The sequence below is a fragment of the Ornithorhynchus anatinus genome, chromosome 15 (genome assembly GCF_004115215.2).
Source record: "Ornithorhynchus anatinus isolate Pmale09 chromosome 15, mOrnAna1.pri.v4, whole genome shotgun sequence".
Classification (NCBI taxonomy): Eukaryota; Metazoa; Chordata; class Mammalia; order Monotremata; family Ornithorhynchidae; genus Ornithorhynchus; species Ornithorhynchus anatinus.
Window position 1 is genome coordinate 13,155,961 of NC_041742.1, and position 25,211 is coordinate 13,181,171.

Here is a 25,211-nt window from a genome sequence, read left to right on the forward strand (position 1 = left end):
TTGAGGATGATGATGGCATTTGCTAAGCGCTGTACTGAGCACCGGAGGGGGTGCGTCAATAGTCAGGAAAGGAAATAATCTTAGTCACTGAATCTAACATTTAAAATCCAACATCATACGATTAATTTTTACCCACTTGGAAAGGATGAGCAAATGAATACTGTTACCTCGTGTTGATTCTTAATGGCTACTATGCTGGAGGTGGATGAGTATGACTGATTAAATGTCATTCCACCCCAGGAATACAATTATCCTCTTCCAGTTCTCTGTGGGCAGCCCCTATCTCTATCCCCCACGCCCAAAACACATTCTCGCACATACACCTTCCTCCTGCATCTCCCACCTCCCCCCTCTCCTGAAAACAGAGGGGGAGATGCGGGCACAAGAAAATGGCCACGTCTAGGAAACAAATGCAGTCCAGCGTTGACCGAGAATCTCCCCGCTAGATAGCTGCCGTCAGCTAGGTGCGTATCAAACGTCTTCACTCCGGACAGCGTCATACTCCACGCAAGAGCCCGGCCTTAGCTGGATCCTTCCCAGACTGAGCTCCTCTTCCCCCTCTACTCCCTCTGCCATCCCCCCTTTACCTCTCCGCAGCTAAAGCCTCATTTTCCCCTTTTCCCTCTGCTCCTCCACCTCTCCCTTCCCATCCCCACAGCACTGTACCCGTCCGCTCAACTGTATATATTTTCGTTACCCTATTTATCTTGTTAATGAATTGTACATCGCCTTGATTCTATTTAGTCGCCATTGTTTTTACGAGATGTTCTTCCCCTTGACGCTGTTTAGTGCCATTGTTCTTGTCTGTCCATCTCCCCCGATTAGACTGTAAGCCCGTCAAACGGCAGGGACTGTCTCTATCTGTTGCCGACTTGTTCATCCCAAGCGCTTAGTACAGTGCTCTGCACATAGTAAGCGCTCAATAAATACTATTGAATGAATGAATGAATGTTTCCTTAATCGAGGATTCTGAGCCATGTATGTGGCGATCAGCCATCCTTCCGACCTTATGGGTCGGCAGCGGGTTAGGTCGAGTAGTGAGAAATGGACCACTCTCTTGGGGACTCGTCCACTGTGACTTATCCTACCCCTCGGGAAGGGAACGAGAAAACCATTTTTTAAATGTCTCAAGGGAAGACCAAAAGAAAGAACACCGGACGTTTTGCCATTTCCACCTCGTGTGGCCCGGCTATAAGGACGGCATAGGTTCGGCACGGAAGTCTCAAGGCAATGACGGTACAAAGACGTCTGTCTGCATCGGACCTCTTCTGCATCCTCTCCTGGCCCACCTCCCCCTACCTCTGACCCACTGGACCTTTCTGGGGCTGGGCGGCGATTCTGCAGCGAGCACCGATCATCAGCAAACACTGGCACACGCCTGGAATCGACAGGAACGTGGGACAAACACACGTTCACCCGTTTCTGCCGGAACAAAGGTCTTGGCCACGTGATTTGGCAAGATGGTCATCAGGAACCCGTCGGGCTACAGTGTGAGGTGGGGGAAAGCACTCGGTGGATGCGTGTTTCATGACACTGAAGTTTCCTTCACTAGACTAGTGCCAGTAGCTCCTTAAGGGCAAGGGACCCCTCTGCCTCCTCCCCCAAGTCCCAGGTCCCGTCGCGCCGAGCCGCTCACCCCTGCCGCTCTCCGTACTCCGCGTTGACTTCCTGCCACTGGCAGCCGAGCCGGGTCAGGGCCGCCGGGATCTCGAGGCGCTCCTCGGGCGTGGCGCTCCGCAGGGCTGCCTCCTCCTGTCTGCGCGCGGCCTCCAGCTGCTCGGACCACTGCGTCAGCTGCTCCTTCACGCTCTGCAACAGCGATAGTTTCCGGCAGAGCGTTAGCTTCCGCCGTGGTTACCCAAAGCAGGGGACCCAAGGCTGAGCGCCGTCCCGAGCCAGGATGACCACCCACTGGCCCCCTGCAATTATTATCATCCTTAAGATCATTAGGGTCAGCACTCGTTACTTTCCCGGAACTAGGTGTCGAACACTGTTCTAATCTCTGGGGAAGATACAAAGTAATCAGGTTGGACGCGTTCCCTGTCCCACATGGGGTTCACAGTCTTAATCCCCATTCTTGACAGGTAACCGAGGCACAGAGAAGTGAAGTGACTTGCCCAGGGTCACACGGCAGGTATGTGGCAGAGCTGGGTTTAATAATAATAATAATAATAATAATAATAATGATAATTGTGGTAGTTCATTCATTCAATCATAATCATTGAGCGCTTACTGTGTGCAGGTATGTGGCAGAGCTGGGTTTAATAACAATAATAACAATTGTGGTAGTTCATTCATTCAATCATATTTATTGAGCGCTTACTGTGTGCGGAACACTGTTCTAAGCCCTTGGGAAGTACAATTCAGCAACAGAATTAAGCACTTACTGCGCGTCAGGAACTGTAATAATAATAATGTTGGTATTTGTTAAGCGCTTACTACGTACAGAGCACTGTTCTAAGCGCTGGGGTAGATAGAGGGTGACAGAGAAGTGAAGTGACTTGCCCACAGTCACACAGCTGTACTAAGCACTGGCGTGGATACAAGCAACTATCGCTGGACACATGGGGCTCACAGTCTCAATCTCCATTTTACAGATTGGGGAACTGAGGCCCAGACAAGTGAAGTGACTTGCCCCAGCTGACAGGTGGAAGAGCCGGGACTATTTATTCTTTCACTCAAATGCATTTACTGAGCGCTGTGCTGTACTATGTACTATGCGCTTGGGAGAGTAAAATACAACAATGAACAGACACGTTCCCTGCCCACAGTGAGTTGACAGTCTGGGTTAGATTAGATTAGAACCCACAACCTTCTGACTCCCAGGTTCGTTGCTATATCCCTTAGGAAATGCCGCTTCCCTTAGATCCTTCCGACTCCTGGGCCCGTGACCTTTCCATTAGGCCACACTGTATCTCACGGTGTTACCTCTGGGAACGGACACCCCGCCCCGCCCCCAAGGTGTCGTGAAGGCCCACCAGCTCCTGCTCATGGATCAAGTCCCCACAGTCACGGGCGGAGGGTTCCGTTTCCAACCAGCCTCCGGGTAACGAGAACGATGAACCGATGGTTTCCGGTCCCACCTCTGCCACTGACCAGCTGTGTGACCTTCGGCAAGTTACTCGGTTTCTCTGTGTCCAGTTTCGCTGTGGTAATAATGGGGATAAGAGAACGGGTCTCCCCACTTCCTCATCTGAAAAATGGGGATTTCAGACCTGTTTTCCCTCCTACTTTGACTGTGTCCATTCGGCTTGCCCGATAATCTACCCTTGTGCTTGACTCCGAATAAAAGCTCTATAAATGGCATCGATAATTATTATTCCTCAGCTCTCGAGTCCCACGGTGCATTTTCACGTGGAGCTCCACGGAAACAATCGTCTATAGTCGGGACTTCCCCTCAGCCCTGATTCATCATCGATCCATCAATCCTATTTATAAAGCACTTGTGTGCAGAGCAGCGTATTAAGCACAATATAATAAAGTTGGTAGAAACTAGTGCCCTGCCCCCAAAATGCTTACAGTCAGTCTAGAAGCAGTGTTGCCTACGGGATGGAGCAAGGGCTTGGGACTCACAAGAGGTTCTAATCCCAGCTCCACATGTGTCTGCTGTGTGACCTTGGGCAAGTCATTTCGCTTCTCTGGGCCTCAGTTACCTCATCTGCAAAATGGGGATTGAGACTGTGAGCCCCACGTGGGACAGGGACTGTGCCCGACCCCATCTGCTTGTATCCACCCTAGAATTTGGTACAGTGCCTGACACACAGTAAGCCATTAACAAATACCACAATCATCCTTATTCTTCTTAGAAAGGGAGACAGACAGACATTAAAACAAATCACGAATATGAATCGTAGATGTTGAGGGGCTGAGGGTGGGGTGAACGACAAGTGCTTGAAGGGTACAAATCACGTATTCCACGCTGCTGGTTTCACTCCTCTATTAGCAAGCCTCCTCCGTGGGCCTTGGTGCTGCCGTGATCACATCTCCTGGGTAGCGCTGGGCCCGAGGCCGAGTTGACACCGGGAGGGAAAGAGCCAATCATGCCCGTCACCACCTGGTCCGGAAAGATTCCGGCCAGGGCTTCGCTGACCGCAGAGAGTGGGAAAGAACTACAGCATCACTTTACCTTTTCCTCGGGAAGAAGTCAGTGATCCCGGCACCTTCGAAATCCACGAGCCCATCCTGAGAGCTCCAAGTATGAAGGGAAATCCCTCAGAAACCCTTCTCCTCTGTCCTGTTGAGTTCTGCAGGGATTCCATCGGGCCCAAGGGCTTTCCTATTTCTCATGGCTTGATTCTTCCCAAATTGGAGCTAAAGACTCACCTTGGTGGGATTCCTTTTTCGCCAGTGATCAGGGTGAAGCCAGCCTGTCCCCTCTGGGCCCCCGTGGAGTGTCTCAGTGATGAGCTGCGGTGCGCATCAGAGTCACTGGACTCCTCCATCCAGACATCCCAGACCTGGTCCTGCGTGATTTGCACCGATTCCCCCTCCCGCCTCCGACCGTCTACACTCTCGGTGCGCAGCGGCCGGGCTTCTCTCAGATCACCGCATGGGCCGTGAAGCAGCGTGGCCTAGTAGATGGAGCTCGGGCCTGGGAGCCAAAGGGACTTGGGTTCTAATCCCGGCTCCATCACCTGTCTGCTGTGTGACCTCGGGCAAGTCACTTCACTCCTCTGTGCCTCAGTTACCTCATCGGTAAAATGGGGATTAGTCCGTGAGCCCAATGCGGGACACGGACCGCGTCCGACCTGACTACTTTCTATCTACCCCAGCGCTTAGAACGGTGCTTGGCACATAGTAAGCACATCACAAATATCATAAAACAAAATGCACTGATGATGCGCTCCTGCCTGCGTCTCTGGCCACTTTCAGCCAGTCACCGTGAGTGCTTGTGTAGAAGGAGAAAGAGGGGCCCCGGGCCCACAGACTGCTAAGTTGTTTCTGCCGGATACCTTCTTTCCACTCCCCAAAGCGCGGCTCGACGTCCTGCTGCCGAGTCGAACGCCTCCAGGGGTCTGCTGTTGTCCCGTTCTGCTACTTCCCTTCCCGCTCCTGCCGCCTTGGCACATTTCCTGAGCGGAAGCAGACCTAACCCTCAAAGCGACGACGCCTTTCCTCCGCCCTGCCGTCACCTCGGCCGCCCACGTGCTGAAGTCGTCCACGGTGACCGACTACCCCGGGACCACCGAGGCTGAGTGGATCCTAATGACCTGGTCCTCTCTGGGCTACCGCTGGTCATCAGGCGGCAGCGGCCTAGCTCCCCTGAGACATCTCTGTGCCGTGGCTCACACCGCCCCGCCGGGTGAGAGCCGGAAGGCCGGGGTCACTGCACATCCCTCAGGGGTCTGCCGCTATCTCACCGAGGCCTACTTACACCTACTGCATCCAGAGCCAGAGCGGGGGGGCTGGACACCCCCTCTACCGCTCAGGGTCACCATCTGGAACGGGCCTGTGTCCGTCAGAAGCGCCGGCCACTCCGCCCGCCCGCCCGGGCTCAGCCTTCGCGGGCATCGACGTCTTTCCGGGCTGGGAAGAGCAGCCCATCTCCCCGGCTCTAAAGCATTTGTTAATTAGCTTTTTCTGAGCCATCAAACACATTTCAGCTTCTTAGTGTCTCACCAGCAAGCTGTAGTTTTGATTCATGGAGTATGGCGTGCGGAGCAGCTGTGAAGGGGCCTTTATAAAATGTAAATGCATCTTTGGGCAAGGAGAATCCACAGAGGATGATGCATTGTCTCACATAAATACCAAATCTGTAATAATACATCCAGCTCCTAAAATGACATCAAAATCACCCGCAGCACAGCTTGTCTAGTTCATGAAGGGAAAGATAAAAACCCCACAACTTTAATTGCAGCCGTGAAATTGCAGGTTTTAATATGGATGGGTTTAGGGCTTTTACCTCTTAGAGGAAGGGGGTTTGGAAAGGCGGCTTGCTGAGACAACGGCCGGGGGGTGGCGAGTAGATCTGTTCAAGAACCCTTGACAGAGGCAGGAGGGAATCGCAGGGTGGGAGCGGGGGCAGGAAGCCCAGTGAACAGGGTTATGGCGGGGGGGTGGGGGGGGGGTACAAAAGGCAGTTGGTGTAAAAACATGCCTGCTAAGAACACGGGTCCCTGGGCGGGCAGGGACTGTGTTTACCACCAGTATACACCTCTCTCAAGTGCTTAGTACAGTCCTCTGCGCAAAGTAAGTGCTCAGTAAATACCGGTTTTTGACTGGTAGGGCTAAGGACCACACAGTTGTCTACGGCTCTGAGGACTTTCACCCACCGGTTGGGTGACGCCAGGAATCGGGGAAAGTCCCCCCCCCCCCGACAACGCAGGTCAGTTTGGAGACGGCCTGACACCGTAACGGGGATGTTTGCTAGCGCCCGGCCTCCGTGTTATGGGGGAACTGGGGTTTTTTGCTTGACACCTGTGCGGTAAGCAAGGCAGACCACAGTAGCGAGGCAAGCGACGGCGAACGCCGCTTTTCGATCCTTTACAGTCGGCTTTCAAAATCGGCGTGGAATAAATTCACAGTTCCCCATGGATGATCTTTTTTTTAAAAGAGCTTCCTGTCAAAATACCCCATTGAAACCGAGCACGATCTCTGTAATATCTATAATATCTCTGTGGGTTATTTTGGATAGTTTTCACTAGAACGGCGATCAATTATTCTCACTGCATTAAAATTTCAAGCAATGCGTTAAGCCCATTCACTACAGTTTGATCAGTTGATTCATGCAAATATGTCAGGAATAAAATCAACCACAATTTAATTTCCAATCTTCCCAACCAGCAGCTGTACAATTTATGCACTGCTTTTCTATTTTTACTGCTTGATAATGACATTGATGAATGCCTCTGTGAGAAAATGCATATTCATTAACGAGACTCAGATGAAAACCATCCCTTTAAGATAAAAAGCAGGGCCGGGGCCGGGGGAGCGGGGAACTGTGTGAGACGGAACGGTACGGGGAGGGAAATTCAGTTGGGCGTCGGCTGGACCTGGGCCCCCAGGGGCACCTCAAGGCAAATCGCTATTTCAACTCCACGAAATCGAGGGCGACAATCAGTCGGTCGTCGAGCGATAGACGACCGACCGTGCCTGTCGACTCTGTCATACTGTGCTCTCCCAAGCGCTTGGCGTATTGTGAGCACTCAGTTAATTACAAGTGATCGACCGATCAACGGATGGAATTTACCGAATGCTCTCGGCGCGCGGAGCGCTGTATGAGGCGCCCGGGAGAAAGCAATCCAGTCGGTAGACATACTTGCTGATGGCCAAGTATCAGAGAAGCAGCGTGACTCAGGGGATGGAGCTCGGGCCTGGGATTCAGAAGGACCTGGGTTCTGATCCCGGCTCCACCACCCGTCTGCTGCGGGACCTTGGGCAAATCACTTCACTTCTGTGGGCCTCAGTGGCCTCATCTGTCAAATGGGGAGTCAGAGTGGGAGCCCCATCTGGGACGGGGATTGTGTCCACCCTGATTATCTTCTATCTACCCCAGCACTTGGAACAGTGCTCGGTGCCTAGTAAGCCCTTGTTATTACTATTATTCTTAACCGGCAGGCCCGAGGTGGGCGCCAGACCCGATCCAATAAACTCACCCGGGCTCTGCCAAGTCTGACCGTCAGCCGCGGCTGGGCGAAGGGGTGAGCTCTGGGGCGTTAGCGGGAGATCCTCAGCGGCTAAGAAGCAGCCAGCGGGTCACAGCCCCCTAGACCCCCCAGCCACCCTTGTTCTGGGTGGGGGCTTTGGGCTAGCTCTCCTGATGCGACTAGCGGAAAGAAAACGAGCCTGGGAGTCAGGAGGATCTGGATCGCGATCCCGGCTCTACCGCTCGTCTGCTGCGTGACCCTGGCCAAGTCACGTCGCTTCTCTGGGCCTCAGTTCCCTCATCCGTAAAATGGGGATTAAGACCGTGAATCCCACGTGGGACAGGGACTGGGTCCAACCCCATCAGCTTGCGTCTACCCCAGCACTGAATACAGCACAGGGTGAGTGCTTAACAAAGACCACAATTATTATTAAGCCTTCGGTGACAACTTTCAATCTTCCAGCCCAAGGCTGGAAGGTGAAAGGAAGAATCCAGTCCTTCCCACCCCCCTGCTGCTGAGTTATCGATTCTGTAAACTGACTGAGGCACGGGGAGGTCCCGGAAGCCTTTGGCCCTTCGCTGCAAACCAAAAAAGGTGAAGGTCTGTAGCTTTCAAAACAGTCCCGAAATATCAGCATTTCAGAGAGACAAGTGGGGCCGACGTGCGGCACTGTTAATCCTCCGTCATTTTACGGCTTACTGGGCTTCGTAAGATTAACTCGGTTCTTAGCTGTGCGGTTTTCTATGAGGTATAGGCTTTTCGGAAGCAAATCCATGTTTCTCTTTGCTTACGTAGAGCGGGGAGTGAATCTCCAAGAAGGGACCGATCGAATAAAGTCCTACAGGTTATGGGTGCTCGGAGGGTTCATCCACTTTCTTTTATCTCTCGGATCTTAAAGCTGAAGGAGGAAAATGTTAGTATTTGCTTCTAAATGGATTTTTTTGTCCACTTAAGATGGCCCCGAGATATGTCAATCGATCTTATTTACCACTGACACCTCCAACTTATCATGTCCAAAACAGAGCTCCTTATCTCTCCATCCAAAACCTGACCTCATCCCGACTCTCCTGTCACGGTAGACGGCCCCGCCATCCTCCCTCTCTCCCAACCTTGACATCACTCCTGACTCGTCGCTCTCGTTCAACACGTATACTCAGTCTTTCACCGGGTCCTGTTGGTTCGAACTTCATCGACTCCATCCAAACTTATCCAAGCAATTATCCTATCCTTCCTTGACTACCGAATCAGCCTCCATGCTGACCTCCCTGCCTCCAGTCTCCTTCCGCTCCAGTTCAAACTTTACTCGGCTGTGTGGATGAATTTTTTTACAACCCATGGTTCCCTCCTCCTCGAGAACCTCCGATGTTTGCCCACCGACTCTGCGGCAAAGAGAAACTCTTCCTCATTGGTTTTTACAGAACTCAATCGGCTCACCATCTTCCCACCTCAGCTCCCTAGTTTTCTACTACAACCCAACCCTCACGCCTCACTCCAATGCCATCCTACTCACTCTACCTCGATCCCGTCTATCTCACCGGCACCCGGAGAGTACGATACACCAGAGTCGCTAGGCACGTTCCTGCCCACAACGAGCTTAGGGTGCAGAGGGAGAGACGGACGCTAACGTAAATTAATAAATAAATTCCGGATACTCGCGTAAGCAAACTCGAAGCGACAAGCTCGCGAACTGTCATATAAATCCGGGTGTCTCACCTTCAAAGCCTCTTCCTGTTTGAAGAGGTTCTCAAAGTCCTTAGCGGAGAGGTCGGGAGAACGGAGGAGACGGCCCACGTCGGAAAGGACCCGAGAGAGTCGCAGAAGCTCCACCAGGTAAGCGGAAGGTGCTGACGAGGCTTCCGAGGCCGGATCCTTAGCCATGACGGTCGCCGTCTCCTCGTACACGGTTTGCTGGTAGGGATACACAACGGAGGGGCTTTCTGAGCCTTTTTCCAGGGAAGCACGTTTGGGAATGCAACGTGACTATCGGCTCTCGGGCTAGACTCGGCTGCAAGTGGACTGCGACTACCAGAGGTCAAAGACTGTGGACGCGTTCACCTGGACCTGCCACGCGGACTCTTGGAAAGAGCAGTTGGCTCGGAAAACCCAAAACCACGCCCGAAACGGACAGTGAAGGGGCTCTACGTGGATCGGTGGTTGTGTGGATCAAGAGCCCGTTTATCCCGAGAAGGAAGGACCCACGGTTCAGTGCAAAAGGCTTCCAGATGACTCTGAACCCTGCTATCAGCCTTAATTGCGAAATACATCAATTCTTATCAGTTTTGTTTAAAAGGCTATTACAGATCATGTTTTATTTTGACTTCACCCAGTGAGTTGTTAGCTGGCAGAAAACCCCAGACAGATGTTCATAAAAACTAAGATTATTCATTGATGAATTTCTTGATGCTCCCTATTTAAAAATCAGAGTTAATTCCCATCTCATCCTTGAAAAAACATTGGTAAACACATTTCATCCAAACAAACAGGTATCAGTGTACGAATGGTAAAATCAGTCGTCTCAGTTACTTGATGCAATAACGCAATACGTAATAATGCAATACGGTTCCACCAAATTTTTTTCCTGCTGTTACTGGATTTGCTCAAACGCTTGGCTCGGCAGGCTGCACGCTGCAGGCATCCTGCACGGTGTTCTGCATGCACTACACGTGAAATGCTAATAATAATAACAATAATAATAATAAAAATTATGGCATTTATTAAGCGCCGACTACGTTCCAGGCACCGCGCTGAGCGTCGGGGTGGATACGAGCAAATCGAGTTGCACACAGCCCCTGTACCATGGGGGGCTCACAGGCTCAATCCCCATTTTACGGTTGAGGTAACTGAGGCACAGGGGAGTGAAGTGACTTACCCACAGTCACTCCGCAGAGAAGTGGCGGAGCCAGGATTAGAACCCACGACCTTCCAACTCGCAGGCCCGTGCTCCATCCGCTACGCCAAGCTGCTTTACAGTCTCATGAAGACAGGGAGCCCCGTGTGGGACAGGAACTGTGTCTAACCCGATTAGCTCGTATCTACCCCAACACTTAGAACAGTGACTGACACAAAGAAAGGGCTTCACAAATACAATAAAAAAGTGGGCACCCAGTACAGCACTCTACCCGCAGCAGGCATCCAGTAAAGTATGCATTGGGCACTCAGCATCCACTGTGTATTAGGCACTCGGTCCCAGGTCTGCCTTTCATCTGCTGTGTGACTTCGGGCAAGTCACTTCGCTTCTCTGGGCCTCAGTCACCTCATCTCTAAAATGGGGATTGAGAGGGTGAGCTCCATTTGGGTCAGGGACTGCGTCCAACCCAAAATCGGATCGTATCCACCCCAGGACTTCCCTGACCGCCGGGGCTGGGCCGGGGCCCCGATTTCATCAACTCTAGCGACCGTGAGGCTGACTGGTTATCGCTTGGGTAAGAGGAGTCTCGGGATCTCCCCCTCTCACATATGGAGCCCTGGGAGGAGGGACGCGGCCCTGGCCCGGCCCACTCCCATCAACGGCCGGCCGGCCCAGGTCAGCCTCGTCTCCCCAGTGTCCGTCACTCCGGTGGCCCCCTTGAGAGCCCCGGCACCTCCCCCGGGGCCTCCCTCGGCCAACTGGACCCGAGGCCACGTCCCACAGAGGCTCGAGACCGGGATGGCGGCGGTCCGAAAAGCCAGCGAGATCCCCCGCCACCGGCGAGGGTCTTCACAGAGAATCTGAACCAAGGATGGGCGGGCAGGGGCCGGATGCTCAATTCCTCATGGTCAGGTGGGCACGGCTGGGTCCAGCGCGGGTGCCAGGAGGAGGTCGCGGATGAACCCAACGGGCCGCCACGGACCACGGGGCTCCCAAGTGCTCTCGCCCTCCAACCAGTGGTCTGGAGGCAAGGATTTGGACATCAGATGGACTCCTGGCCTCCATTCATGGCAGGAAATCCCGTGGCACCTCGCTACTCTCCGCCTACAGCCCAGCCCACAAACTTTGCTCCTCTAGGGCCGGCCTGCTCACCATCTCATTTATCTCACCGCCGACCTCTGGCCCATATCCTGCTTCTGGCCACCTGAACGTCCTTCCTTCTCATATAGAGAAGCAGCGTGGCTTAGTGGATAGTGCATGGGCCTGGAGTCAGAAGGACCTGGGTTCTAATTCCGGATCTGCTACGGGTGCGCTGTGTGACCTCAGACAAGTCACTAAACTTTTCTGGGCTTCAGTCCCCTCATCTGTAAAATGGGGAATAAGGCTGTGAGGCCCACGAGGGACAGGGATTGGATCCAACCCTATTTGCTTGTATCCACCCCAACTTAGTACAGTACAGTTCCTGGCATGAAGCAGCATGGCCTAGTGGCAAGAAAAGAGGCTTGGGAATCAGAAGTAATGGGTTCTAATCCCGCCTTCACCACTTATCTGTTGTCTGACCTTGGGCTAGTCACTTAGCTTCTGTGTGCCTCAGTTACCTCATCTGTAAAAGAGGGTTTGAGACTGTGAGCCCCACGTGGGACAACCCGATCACCTTCTATCTCACCCAGCACTTAGAACAGTGCTCGGCGCATAGTGAGCGCTTAACAAATACCATCATTATCAGATGCTTGACACACACCACCAATTTTTTTAACTCAGAAAGACACATAAGCATTCCGTGGAGGAATCCACTGTGATCGTCTTGAGATAAAAACAAAAGTCAACCACGCAACTTCATAGACACTGACAGACGAGAAGACCTTTAAAGGAGAAGGAGACAATGGCTCCCCTGCACGATTTGCAATTGAGGTCAATTCGAGTATGTTAAAAGCGTTTTAAATAAAGAACCCAACTGACAATACAGTGTGCTTGTTTTCTCTTCTGTATGTATAAGTAATGTACTCTTAGTGAAATTAACTCTTTTCATTTGAATTGTATTCACTCTGCCCTGAATAATTAGATCCTCCTACATTCGATGTGTACAAATCCGGCCTAATCTTGCGATAATCAGTCTCCGTGCATTAGTATTCCTTTCCTGCCTTATATCATTACGTACCCTTTTGTATCATTAACACTGTCACAGTGCTGCATCCATACTGATTCATCGTCTAGCTCTTTCTTTAAGACTTCATAAACCAAGGGAAGGTTGGCATAGAACATCCTCAATTTATAGGAACAAAATCCAAACAGAGAGACCGAGAAGGTTACGGACAGGAAACGTGCCTACCGACTCTGTTATAGCGTACTCTCCCCAGAACTGAGCAGACAGGAAGCGCTCGGTCAATACAATCGATTGAAGACATTCATTCATTTAATCCTATTCATTGAGCGCTTTACTCCGTGCAGAGCACTGTACTAAGCGCTTGGGAGAGTACGATACAACAATAAAAAGACACATTCTCTGCCCACAACGAGCTTACAGTCTAGAGGAGGGGAGACGGAGGTCGATACAAATAAATGAATTACAGATATGTACACAGGTGCTGTGGGGGCGGGAGCAGGAAAGAATTAAAAGAGCAAGTCAGGGGGAGGTAGAGGGGAGCGGGAGAAGAGGAAAAGGGGGCTCTGTCTGGGAAGGCCTCCAGGAGGAGATGCGCCCTCAACAAACTATCGGCGGCAAGATGGATGAAAACATCAATTTCCGATTTCCAGTGAGCCCCACGCAGGACGGGGACTGTGACCAACCTAATTGACTTGTATCTACCCCAGTGTTTAGAAGAGCGTTTGAAACATAGTAAGAACTTACCAAATACCATAAAAAAGATCTGCGAGGTGCTAGTTCAGGTGCCAGAATACGTGGGGGAGAGCACAAATTCTCTTGCTTTTTTTTTTTGTTTGTTTCGGCGCTTACTACGTGCCGGGCACTGTACAGAACAACGGGGTAGATACAAGCTGATCAGGTTGGACACAGTCCACATCCACGTGGGGGTCCCGGTCTTAAGGCCCATTCAACGGATGAGGTAACTGCGGCCCAGAGAAGTGAAATGACTTGCCCGGGGTCACCCGGCAGATACGTGGCAGACTCTGGATTTGAACCCAGGTCCTTCTGACTCCCAGGCTCGTGCTCTATCCACTAAACCACACTCTTCCTGTCGTTTTCACAAACACTCCTTCCTCAGAGCTCTCTCTCTTTAGCCCACTAGGACCTGTCCCCAGGAAGAACTTGATATTCACCCCTCCTCGGTCCCTCAGCAATTACGCACGTATCCCCGATTTATTTTCTTGTCTGTCTCCTCTTCTAGACGGAAGCTCCCCGGGGGAAGGGAATGCGTTTACCCACTCTGATGTACTGTATTCTCCTAGTTCTCCGCACATGGTAAGCGCTCAATAAATAACATCGACTGAATGGTCGACTGGGCAAACCTACTGACCTATAGGTACCTTAGACTATCTCTACATGAGGTGACAATCACGCTCCTACCAAATAAAAATAGTATTTAATAATAACTATGGTATTTGTTAGGCGCTATGTGCAGAGCACCGTTCTAAGCGCTGGGGGAGATACAGGGTAGTCAGATTGTCCCATGTGGGGGCTCACATTTTTTAATCCCCGTTTTTACAGATGAGGTAACTGAGGCACCGAGAAGTTGAGTGACTTGCCCAAGGCCACACAGCAGACAAGTGGCGGAGTCTGGATCAGAACCCTCGACCTCTGACTCCCAAGCCCGTGCTCTTTCCACTAAGCCACGCTGCTTCTCTAACAGATCTCTAATAGAAATTCTCATTTTCTATCTGTTGCGTGTTGACAACTTGACAAGTAGTCTACTAAGCGCCAGGGTAGACATCAGATAATCGGGTCGGACACTGTCTTCACCCCACAGTACACCAGTGGGAACCTCAAGCATGGTCTCTCCGAGGTCGGGCAGGACTCCATATGTGCAATTTTATTTATGCATATTCACGACAGTTGATTTGCACTGATGTCTGTCTCCACGCCCGCCCCCCACAGACTGTGATCTCACTGCAGGGAGGGACCGTGACGCTTTATTGCCCTATTGTACTTTCCCAAGCGCTTAGTACAGTCCTCCGCACCCAATGAGCACTTAATAAATACAACTGAATGAATGAATGACTCCAGGCAAGTGTGGGGTCATGGAGGGGGAGGAGAAAACCCCAGTGAAACCGGGACCGTAGGGAACAAGGACCAGACAAGGCGAGAGTTACGTAACGTGCGTGTGCTTCACCTTCAAACGGAGAGAAGCAGCGCGCCTTAAACAACAGAGCAGGGGCCTGGGAGTCAGAAGACCTGGGTTCTAATCTCAACTTCGCCATATATGCCTGCTGCGTGACCGTTGGGAGAAGCAGCATGGCGCAGTGGAAAGAGCACGGGCTTTGGAGTCAGGGCTCATGAGTTCGAATCCCAGCTCTGCCACTCGTCGGCTGTGTGACTGTGGGCAAGTCATTTAACTTCTCTGTGCCTCAGTTCCCTCCTCTGTAAAATGGGGATTAAGACTGTGAGCCCCACGTGGGACAACCTGATTCCCCTGTGTTTACCCCAGCGCTTAGAACAGCGCTCTGCACATAGTAAGCGCTTAACAAATACCAACATTATTAATTCACCTCTCTGAGTCTCAATTGCCTCATCTGCAAAATGGGGATTCGATACCTTTGCTTCCCCCTACCTCATCGATCATATTTATTGAGCGTTTACTGTGTTTAAAGCATTGTATTAAGCACTTGGGAGAGTGTGATATAGCAACATAACAGAGTCGGTAGATGTGCTCCCTGCCCACAGTGAGCTTAAAGTCTAGAGGGGGAGAGAGACATTAATAGAAATAAATAAATTAGGGATATGTACATAAGTGCAGTGGAGCTGAGGGAGGTTTGAACAAGGGAGAAAAATCCAACTCCTAAGGTGACCCAGAAGGGAGAGGGAGAAGAGGTAACGAGGGCTAAGTCAGGGAAGCCTTCTTGGATGAGATGGGCACAGAAGCGGCCCGGCCAAGTGGATGCCGCTCGGGCCTGGGAGTCGGAGGACCTGGGTCCTAATCCCGGCCCCGCCCCCGTCCGCTGTGTGACCCTGGACAAATCACGTCACTTCTCCGGGCCTCGGTTATCTCATTTGTTAAAAGGGGATTAAAGCTGTGAGCCCTCTGTGGGACAGAGAATGGGCCCGACCCAAACATCCCGCAGCCGCCCCAGTCCTTACTACGGTGCTTGACTGATTCGTTAAGTACGCGCCTAACGAATACCATCATTCTTAAATACCATCATCAGACTCTCCTTTGGCCTAGTTCTGTTCTGAACGTTGCCCACAGGGTGGATTGGGTGCATCGGGGGCGATTTAGGGGCTCACGCCTGGATCTGAAAGCAGGACAGGAAGAGCACGTTTCAGAGATGATATCTGCGAAGAGCTTGCTATGTGCCAGGCATTTTACTAAGCGCTGGGATAGATCCGGGATAATTGGGTCGGACCCAATCTCTGGCCCACAGAGGGCTCGCAGCTTTGGTCCCCATTTAACAGATGAGATTAAATGAGGCCCAGAGAAGCAAAGTGATTTGCCCAAGGTCACCCAGCAGACGAGGGGCGGAGCCGGGATCAGAACCCGGCTCCTCTGACTCCCGGGCCTGGGCCCTTTCCACTAGGTCACACTGCTTTCACTCTTTCCTCTGGATCTGTTCCCAGTTCTGCGGTCCACTCACCTGCAACCGACAGGACAATTAAGCTTTCCGCAACACGCGGGCACCTACTTATCTGTAGCCACGAGAAAGGCTCGTTTTACGGTTTTATAGGGATCGACAGGGTGGGTTGTTTCGGTCGAAGGCTCGGTGGTGACGTCTTCTCCGTGTCTTCCCCTGAAACCTAAAAGTCAAGTAGGGGAGAGAGCCCAAGCCAGCGTCCGCGGGTTTACCTCACGGCAAATAACGGCGTCGACGCATCCCGTGCATCCTCGTGCTCGTGAACGCTGGCAGTTCCTGCTCTTCCGGCTTCCCAGAGTTTCCAGGGAAACAACGGCAGTATCCACCGCTGGCCCCTCGGTTTTACTCGCTCACCGATCATCCACCACCACTTCCCGGGGGCCCAACACCATCCCCACCCCCGCCCGCTCAACGGCGGAGTTTGGAAGAAGAGAAGGATCACGGTCAAGGGGAAGAACAACAACAACCACCACAACGTATGCCACCTATTTACTGAGCACGCAAAAAAGAGAATTAAAATCGGCGTGGGATGATACTGGGAGAGAGCAGCACCGCTTCCTGGATTGGACGTGTAAATCAAAGAAGGCGGATGGGTGACAAGCCGACAGGTTCACGGTTCTAATGTCATGGAAAAACGATGAGGCGACACAAATCGAGATGCACGTTCCCTGCCTGCTCCCGGGCCTGCTTCGGGTCGGGGGTGGGGGCGGGGCTCGGGCCCTCGGGCTCTGAAGGTGGGAATCGGGGCCACTGGTCCGGGCCACGTCCGGGCGAGCTGCCGGCGAGAGGGCCGGCTCCGGAAGGGCGGCCCCGGGACCTGCCCTTCTCTCTCACGGTTAGTAGGACTCGGTTAGTAAGAGAAGAGGTCGCAAACGCACGGGTTTGCCGATAGCAACTCACAATTTGTGCATAGTTGAGTCGTCGAAACTGAGCAAATTTGCTCTCAATTTCCCGCCAGCGCTGGCTGAGCCGGATCCGGGTTGGCTCCACGGCCCGTGCGGCCCCGGCCCCAGACAAGCTCTCGGCTTGCCTGTTCACGGCCTTCAGATCTTCCTTCTTCTGCTGCCATTCGCGGTCAATCTCCTGGTGAGCAAAACCAATACAGGGCCCAGGGCGGTTAGCTAACTGGATCAACCTCCTCGCGAGCAGCAGCAAATACTCTTTCCGAGCTCCGGACAGGCTTTCTGCCTTTGGCATCGTGGTGGGCGGGGAATGTGTCTTTTCTATTTGGGCCCTCCCAAGCGCTCAGGTCAGTGCTCCGCACACACGGAGCCCTGGATAAATACGATCGATCGGTTGACTGACCGATGGACTGAGCATCGCCAACCGAGACGCACCACTCTGGCTGGCTTCTAAGAGGAAAGGGAAACACATCGAGTGGCAAGTCTCCTCTCATTCGCTTGGGCCGAGACATTCTAAGCGGAGGGTGCGCCCGGGAGCAATCCAAAACCAGTCCCGCATTCTCTTCTTGCTTTCTTAACCCTCGCGGGTGGTTTGTGGGTAGACGACTGGAATGGTTTACTCGAAATGGACTTGGGGGAGGGCTGGGGGAGACTTAGAGGTCGTGTGAAAAGGGAGCTAATTCCTCCTTCAAGTTTTTAGAAACCCAGCAGAGAATGGAAGCAAAAGAAGAAAGCGTCAAACAAGAACTGGCAGAACCTTCCGACAACATGGAAATCAATCTACAGAGATTGGACAGAGATGGATGGCCAGGCCCCGGTGAGATGGATGTGCTAACGGGGAAGCAGCCGCCCATGGACCGATAAGTCATTTGTTCATCTGGAACAAAGATACACAGAGTCAATTACAGGCTCGACTAGAGAACACGTGGCCTTCCTTAATACGTCGCAACTGGCCACAGATCAAACACTGCATTCATTAAGCTTTAAGTCACTCGAGTAGCATTTAATTCACTAAAACATTGATAAAAACAGAATACAAGGCGACGTGTCGAATCAAAGAGACTGCCAGAGTACAGAACGAGTAAATGAAGAGCCTGACTCAAGAGGAGGGGTATTCGATCTACTCCGAAGTTAACGAAACGCGACTTCAAAATCGACACTCGACACCTCGAAGCGGCGTTACCTTTAGCTTCCGTTCATCTCGGGGGTCAGGGAGGCTGGCCAATTTTCTCTCAATGTCATCCAAGCACTTCAATAGGTCATCCGCCTGCCTCTTGTACTGATACCATTGAGGAGAAATCTCGAGAGCCTTATTTCTTCTCTGAGACCTCAAATCCTGTTCGTGGTGCAGACATGATTCCAAGATCAATAAAAGCGAATGGGGACACGCTTCTGGTGCCGATGTACGTTACCGAGCGTACAGCCGGGATCTCCCCAGAGTGAGAGTGCTCGCTCAGAACTGAAAAGCACGGACAGACGCTTCCCCTAGCCATGCATCGCGGGGATGTCGGTGGGTTATGGGAAAACGCCGAGGAGGTGACGGTCATATCGGGCCAATCCGTCTCTGGCGAGAAGACCCAGTCGAGGCGAGGGTGGGTTTTGGGGAATGCTAAGGAGGAGGAGCGGTGGGCTCTCTCCCCACGAGACTCTTCAGTGCCTCTCTCGAATCCCCCCTTTCTGGCTCTGTCCAGACACCTCTCCTATAACACGCCCCCCAAACTCCGCCGTGGCCCCGGAACACCTCTGCTCTTGCCTTTCATCCTCTCAATCTCCTCCATCTTATGAACAAGTTCTTAGGCTAAATACGTAGCCACGTCGGTGCAAACCGCCTAACTCCTCCATTCCCCCTCCAGGAAATGGTTCTTCAAGGCCCAACTAACTGATCCTGATAGTGACTCTGATTTCCAATCTTGTGCAAAACTTGTTTTATGTATATATATACATATATATGTATATATAGAGATTTGCATGGCCACAGAAGCAGCAGGTGACTTTTATTTTTCAGTATAAAGCACTTTGCATGATTAAACCTTCTTGGATGCATAAACGCTTTGCAAGAATGATCACCTGATACCCGATCTGAAAGTCGCTCTTTGACTCCCAGAAGTTCGGTAGAATCCTCGATACCGGCTCAGTGGGTTGTAGCGAGTACTCACAAAATGTTTAGTGTTTAGTATATTTCTGTGAGCTGCACGGCCAGCTCACTGGTGTTCTCCAAGTAAGGCCAACTAAGAATCTTGTGCCTGCCAGTTAAAGGATGGGTTAGCCCTGTGGTTTCCCGTTGCATTTGGACAGAAAAATCATTCCAGTCTCTCCATCTTTTGGAGAAAGCTATTGTTCAAAAAATGGTAAATGGTTCATTTGGGTGCTGGATCATCATGGAGATTTAAAAAAAGAAGAAAACATGAGTTTTATATCTCTATGAATTTAAAACAATCCTCCAAATCCAAAATGGCTTCTTTCCCTTCGGGTAAAAAAGGAAAAACGGTTATACCTGTTTCTCATCAATTCGATAAGGAAATAGACTTTTGGATTTCCTTAAGCTGGTCAGGAATCTCCTGAGAGTTCCTTACCAGAATTCTTGGCCCACACTGCCAGTGTAACGGGGCCCTCACCACTCAGGGCCTGCGGAAAGAAGCAGGGTGAGGCAGTGAGGCCTAACGGAACCAGCACGGATCTTGGCAGTCAAGGCACCTGACTTCTGATCTGGTCTTAGGCACTGGCCTCCTAAGTATCCCTGGGAAAGTTGCTCAACTTCTGTAAGCCTCAGCTACCTCACCTGTAAAGTATTTAGACTGTGAGCCTCACATGGGACAGGGACCGTGTCCAACCTGATTAACTTGTATCTTAACAAGTAACATTATTATTATTATCATGAATAAAGTAAGGATTTAATAGCTGTTCTCCCTCCCACTTTGACTGTGAGTACTACTCGCGAAAGGGGCTGTGTCGGAACCAATTATCTGGCATCTTCCCTAGTGTTTAACACAGTGCTTGGCACAGAGCGTGCACTTAATCAATGTCCTAACCGTTAATATTGTTATCATTAGGACCACTGTTAATAAAAGTCTGGATAATGGTGTGTCTTGGCTAAAACGGGAAGCTGCTTACTAAGTTAGAACCCAGGAGAGGGTGGGTACCATTAGGTAGACATTCGCCCTGCTGTGAAATTCAGGTCTATTCAAGGGAAGTTCCAGTCAGAATTGTTTATTTTGCCCTAAATGAGTCATTTGGATAACTCCTTGAGATCATCATTATTTTTAACCTCTGCCTACCCCGGCAGTTAGAAAAGTGTGTGACACCTAGGAAGTGCTTAACAAATACTAGAAACAAGATGGATTTCAATAATTTCCAGGGGATGGCCTTGGGGACAGCCTCATAACTCTGGGACTGAAAAGATGGGTTAGGGTTTTCCTATTCTTTTAGGAACTAGTAAACTCTCTCACAGCAGCTGGGTGTTGCAACACTCACAAAATTCCACAGGATCAGGCTCCCTGCAGCTACCCTTCCCTTTTGGCTGCATAGTATCGGCATTTTCTGCAAGATGCAGAAAATTCCAAACTCCCTCGCCACAGTGATGGCACTGGTGTGGGCACTAAGTCCCCAAACTACCAACTTGACACCATCATGTCTCCCCTACTCTCTCATTCACCCCATGACCCAGAGGACTCCCCCGTGTAGCCCTCAGACCCCCGACCGCACTCCGGGCTCTCCGAGGTGGGGAGCCTCCCCTTCCGCTCAGTTTACTGGCCGGGTTGTGCAAAGCGACTGCTGGGTCAACCAAAGCTGCTCCGGGGACGTTCAGAGTAGTTGCTGGGTCATACACTGGGTCATTCAGAGTGGCCACTGGACACACACAGAGCGGCCGCCGTGCCATCTAGAGTGGTTGCCGGGCCATAGAGAGTGACCACCTGGTCCTACAGAGGAGCCAACAGGCCACAGAGAGTAGCCTCCGGGCCACAGAGAGTGGCTTCGGCCACCGAGAGCGGCATCCGGGCCTTAGAAAGTGGGCTCCGAGACGTAAAGAGTGGCCGCTGGGTCGTGAAGAGTGGTTGCCGGGCCATACAGGGAGGCCACTGGGCCATAGCGATGGTCTCTGGCTTATACAGAGCGGCGGCCAGGCTATAGAGAGATGTTGCCGGGTTGTACAGACCAGCTACCGGGCCGTGCAGGATGGCCCCTGGGCCATGAAGAACCACGGGCCTTCTCTCCTCCGATCTGCGGGGCCCACCACTGTGGGAGACCAAGGATCTGGGCAGTGCGGTCGCTCTGTCCGACTCGCCATGGTTCACCGTGTTCTCCTATTCACCCAGGGAACTCAGAATTCAACCCCCTGGGCTCTGTCACCCATCGCTGCCCGATTTTGGCATTTTGCCAAAATGGGGCCGCACAGTTAACCCAGGACACTCTCCCTCCGCAAGGTAGCTGTGAGCTTTGAAAACAAAGAAGCAGTCCAGTCTCCCAACGATCATCTTTTTTCAGTCTCCTGCCAGAAGGTGGCTAGGTAGGAAAATATATAAAATCGATATTCGTTTCTAAATCGGGCAAAGAGAGGTGCTTGGTTTGCAGAGAAAACTGCTGTTCAATATTACAGTTGCACTCCATTCATTTAATTATATTTACTGAGCGCTTACTGCGTACTGTACTAAGCACTTGGGAGAGTACAATTCAGCAATAAACAATGACATTCCCTGCCCACAGTTTGAATTCAGGGGTATTTCACTCCCCAGACAGTCTAGAGATGTTGGTAAGAGCTTAGTTTAGGGCTCTGCACACAGTAAACACTTAAAAATATCACTAATTGATTGGTTGAGTGACTATTCACCCTTCGGACTCACAGCACTTAGGTCCACATCCGTAATTTGTTCATTTATAGTTATGCCCATCTCCCCCTCTAGACTGAAAGCTCGTTTTTGGCAGGGAGCTTGTCTACCGACTCCGTGATAGCGTCCTCTCCCAAGTGCTCAGTAAAGTGCTCCGCATACAGTAAGCGCTCAATAAATATGGCTGTTTGATGGATTGAATGAACCTCAAGTCCCAAAATAAGCAAGCACAAGATTCTACACGACAGGTCTTCTTCCCCCCGTCCAGATCCTATAAGGCTCCCTGCGATCCCTTATTCCAAACAGAGGAGGGGATGGCAGAATGTTACAAAATTAGATTTTAGATGAGAGGAGAAGTGAAATCTGTCAAGTAAACCCAGCATAAAATTTCCAAAAAATACCAGATTCATTCTCATAACCGCCTCCACGGCAGAATTCCCCTCCCTGCCCCACTCCGAATTTCGAGGAGGAAATAAAAAGTCATTTTTGCAAGGAGAGACAGAGGGATGGACCAGGGTAGGGATGGGAGTAGTTTCGGGACATGGCAGATATGGACTCGTGGAGACCAGCGAACTCTGGGGTAGGAGTTAACCGCAATTCACTGAGCGTCTACTGAATGCAATACTTGGGAGAGTCAACAGGAGTTAAGAGCTGCAGTCTCTAGAGCCCTTCTGTCTATCTCTTCCTTCTTTTCTCCTTTCGTCTTTTCACTCCTCATCTCATTGTCAGATTTAATGCCCTGTAAAAAATCCCTTCCCTGTTTCGGGGTTACAAAAATGATGCCAAAAAGCGAGGCAATTATGCCAGTAAACATGACCTAGCTTGATAATGAAAAGGATGTTTTTAAAATTAAATAATGAATAATGAATGAATGGAACATCAGTCTGTCAAATATTAACACAATATTCAATTTTCTAGACCGAAAAAAAATCCCAGCAGACAAGGATGCACAACCTTTTTCTTGGTATCCAACAACGAAAGATCATTCGTCAGCCAGACACAGATATCTGAGAGCTCAAGTCAGTGTCCATATTCAACTGAATCGTATAGAAATTGCCCAGCAAAATTCCAAGCAGATTCTATTTGTCTGAAGTGAATATTCCCCAACAGAGGAGGAGAAAACAACGCAGACACAAGACGAAGCAAGCCGTCTTAGTAACTTTAGTTTTTATACCTTGAGAGCGTTATGTTTGGTCTGTAACAGCTGCTGTTTTGTCTTTATTTCCTCTCGCTTTCTTTCATCCAGGATGCTTTGCTGTAAGGCGTCCCCTCGTTGTAATAACTCTTTCACAGTTCCCTCATTGTCTTCGCTCTGACGGAAAATTTCATGCAAAATCTTCAACAAGTGAATGGTTCTTACAAGAAATGTATATAAGACTTTTTTTTTTTTAAAGGACCGCAGAACCAGTTGCATACTTTTGAAGGGTGTTATGAGAGATTACTGCCATGTTTGTGGCGATTCATGTGCATAAAAATCACTGGCATGTGTGCGAGTTTCGTGTGCAAGTGGAACAAAAACTCTGTGCGATTCCACAATTAACAGTACACAAATGAGGGAACTCAAACTGTTAGAATCCCAAAAAACTGCTTCACGCTGATAATAAAGCCACGTAACTTAAATAGCTTACAGCACTGAACTGTTTCTGCGACTAACACATTTCTGCTTACAAAGGACTGGTCTAGATTCCAGTCAGAGTCACATGAACTTTTGTTTTGGAAAGATGGTAAACACCTGAAATGCTTGCAAGAAATCTATGCTTCTCCGATATTGCAAAAAAAATTTTTTTCTTTTGCTTTCAGACAAAAATGTTGCAGAGTTCAATATACCCTTCACTGCTGAAGCAGAACCCCTACAAGTGATTTTAGTTTTAAGCCTCAGTTCATTTTTAAATTGTTTCTCAGACCAAAAAACCTCACGGGAGCCCAAACCCGAGGACGCAGCTCTGGTCAGGACCTGCATTTTCACAGCCTTCTCCTTGGCATTAACGAAGAAGGATGTTCTTCGTTTAGAATCACTTAGGGCACCCTGATCAATTTTTAGAACTTCAAATGGCCTGCTATCAAGGAGATATTCAACTGTTGCCTACAGAAATGTCAAATGTAATTTCACTTGAAAATTTCTAGCTAAGCACGAGCTTTATGCTGGTGGGCTGACGTGTTCAGACATCAGGCACTCCTCATTTCCTTTCCGATAAACAAAACAAAAGTACGTCATCTCTGGTTAAGTCGAGGTGTCTGTGAAACGCCTCATGTTACAAAAAGGAATTTCCTTAATCGATCTATAGTTTTCACTTATAATCATTCATTTATTAATAGTTCAATAGTTCACGGTCTTCTGAGAAGCAGCACGGCCTACTGGATAGAGTATGGGCCTGGCAGTCAGAAGGACGTGGGTTCTAATCCCGGCTCTGCCACTTGTCTCTGTGTGACTTTAGGGAAGTCACTTCACTTCTCTGGGCCTCGCTTGGCTCATTTCTAAAATGGAGATTAAGGGTGTGAGCTCCACGGAGGAAGAGGCCTGTGTCCAATCTGATTAGCTTGCACCTATTCCTGTGCTGAGTTCAGTGTCTGGCACTTAGCAGACGCTTAATAAATTCCATGAAAAAGTGCTAGTGTTTCACCCTGTGAGGGTCAGGTTATTTTTCTAGCTATTTTCCTTTTTCACTGACCTCATCTCAGTACAGAGCAGAAGAGTGTTAAACAAATGACCCAGGGGAAGAGGTTTGCTCCTAATATCTAGACATCTTCAATCGGGTAAATCAGAAAAAAGAAAATAGGATCCCAAAAGAGTCCCATCTGGAATTGGAGAGAACACATACCAGACAGATTTGGGTTTAGCCGCTCAAAAAGAGGAAACGGAAAGGTTTTAAGAAGATCAAACAGCCCATCACCATTCCATTAGAAGCCTCCCACAGGAAAAGAAAATGGTGTCAAAGAAACGGTACTAGATGCCCTCCACTCCAATGTCTTGCCCGTAAGGTGCGAAGGCGGAACGGACGGAGGTCTTGCCGTACTCCCCCCTCTGCTTTCCAGCTGGCTGACTGGGAGGAGGTGACGGCTGACTAGGAGGAGGTGAATCTTGACCGCTGCCTTCTCCCCTGTCTGCTCCCCGGCCGGTGTGAGAGATGGAAGCGACAGACGTCCTGAGCGGGCAAAGAGCCCGATCCCTCTAGGCGTTCACAACTCCAGAGGGGAAGCGGCCACACCGTCCAGGCTGACACGTGACTCCCTGGCGGAAGGCCAGTCCCCGACGGTGCACCTGGGATGGCCGGACTGTCCCTCCGACGGTCTCCTCCCCTTCTATCTGTTC

The 25,211-nt window shown here is 50.6% G+C and overlaps 1 protein-coding gene across 7 annotated transcripts in view; it reads right to left on the reverse strand.

Annotated features, from left to right (window-relative positions):
- DMD (dystrophin) overlaps window positions 1-25,211 on the reverse strand; it is a 660,617-nt gene that overhangs the window by 295,923 nt on the left and 339,483 nt on the right. For 6 of the 7 annotated variants that reach the window (XM_039914163.1, XM_039914160.1, XM_039914162.1 and 3 more), the window contains 5 exons: window positions 23,076-23,213; window positions 18,262-18,414; window positions 17,077-17,259; window positions 9,300-9,494; window positions 1,637-1,809 (listed from right to left, as the gene is read on the reverse strand). In XM_039914163.1, coding sequence (XP_039770097.1) covers window positions 1,637-1,809; window positions 9,300-9,494; window positions 17,077-17,259; window positions 18,262-18,414; window positions 23,076-23,213 — 842 coding nt within the window. The remainder of the gene's footprint in view (window positions 1-1,636; window positions 1,810-9,299; window positions 9,495-17,076; window positions 17,260-18,261; window positions 18,415-23,075; window positions 23,214-25,211) is intronic. The other variant, XM_039914164.1, reaches the window with a different exon arrangement.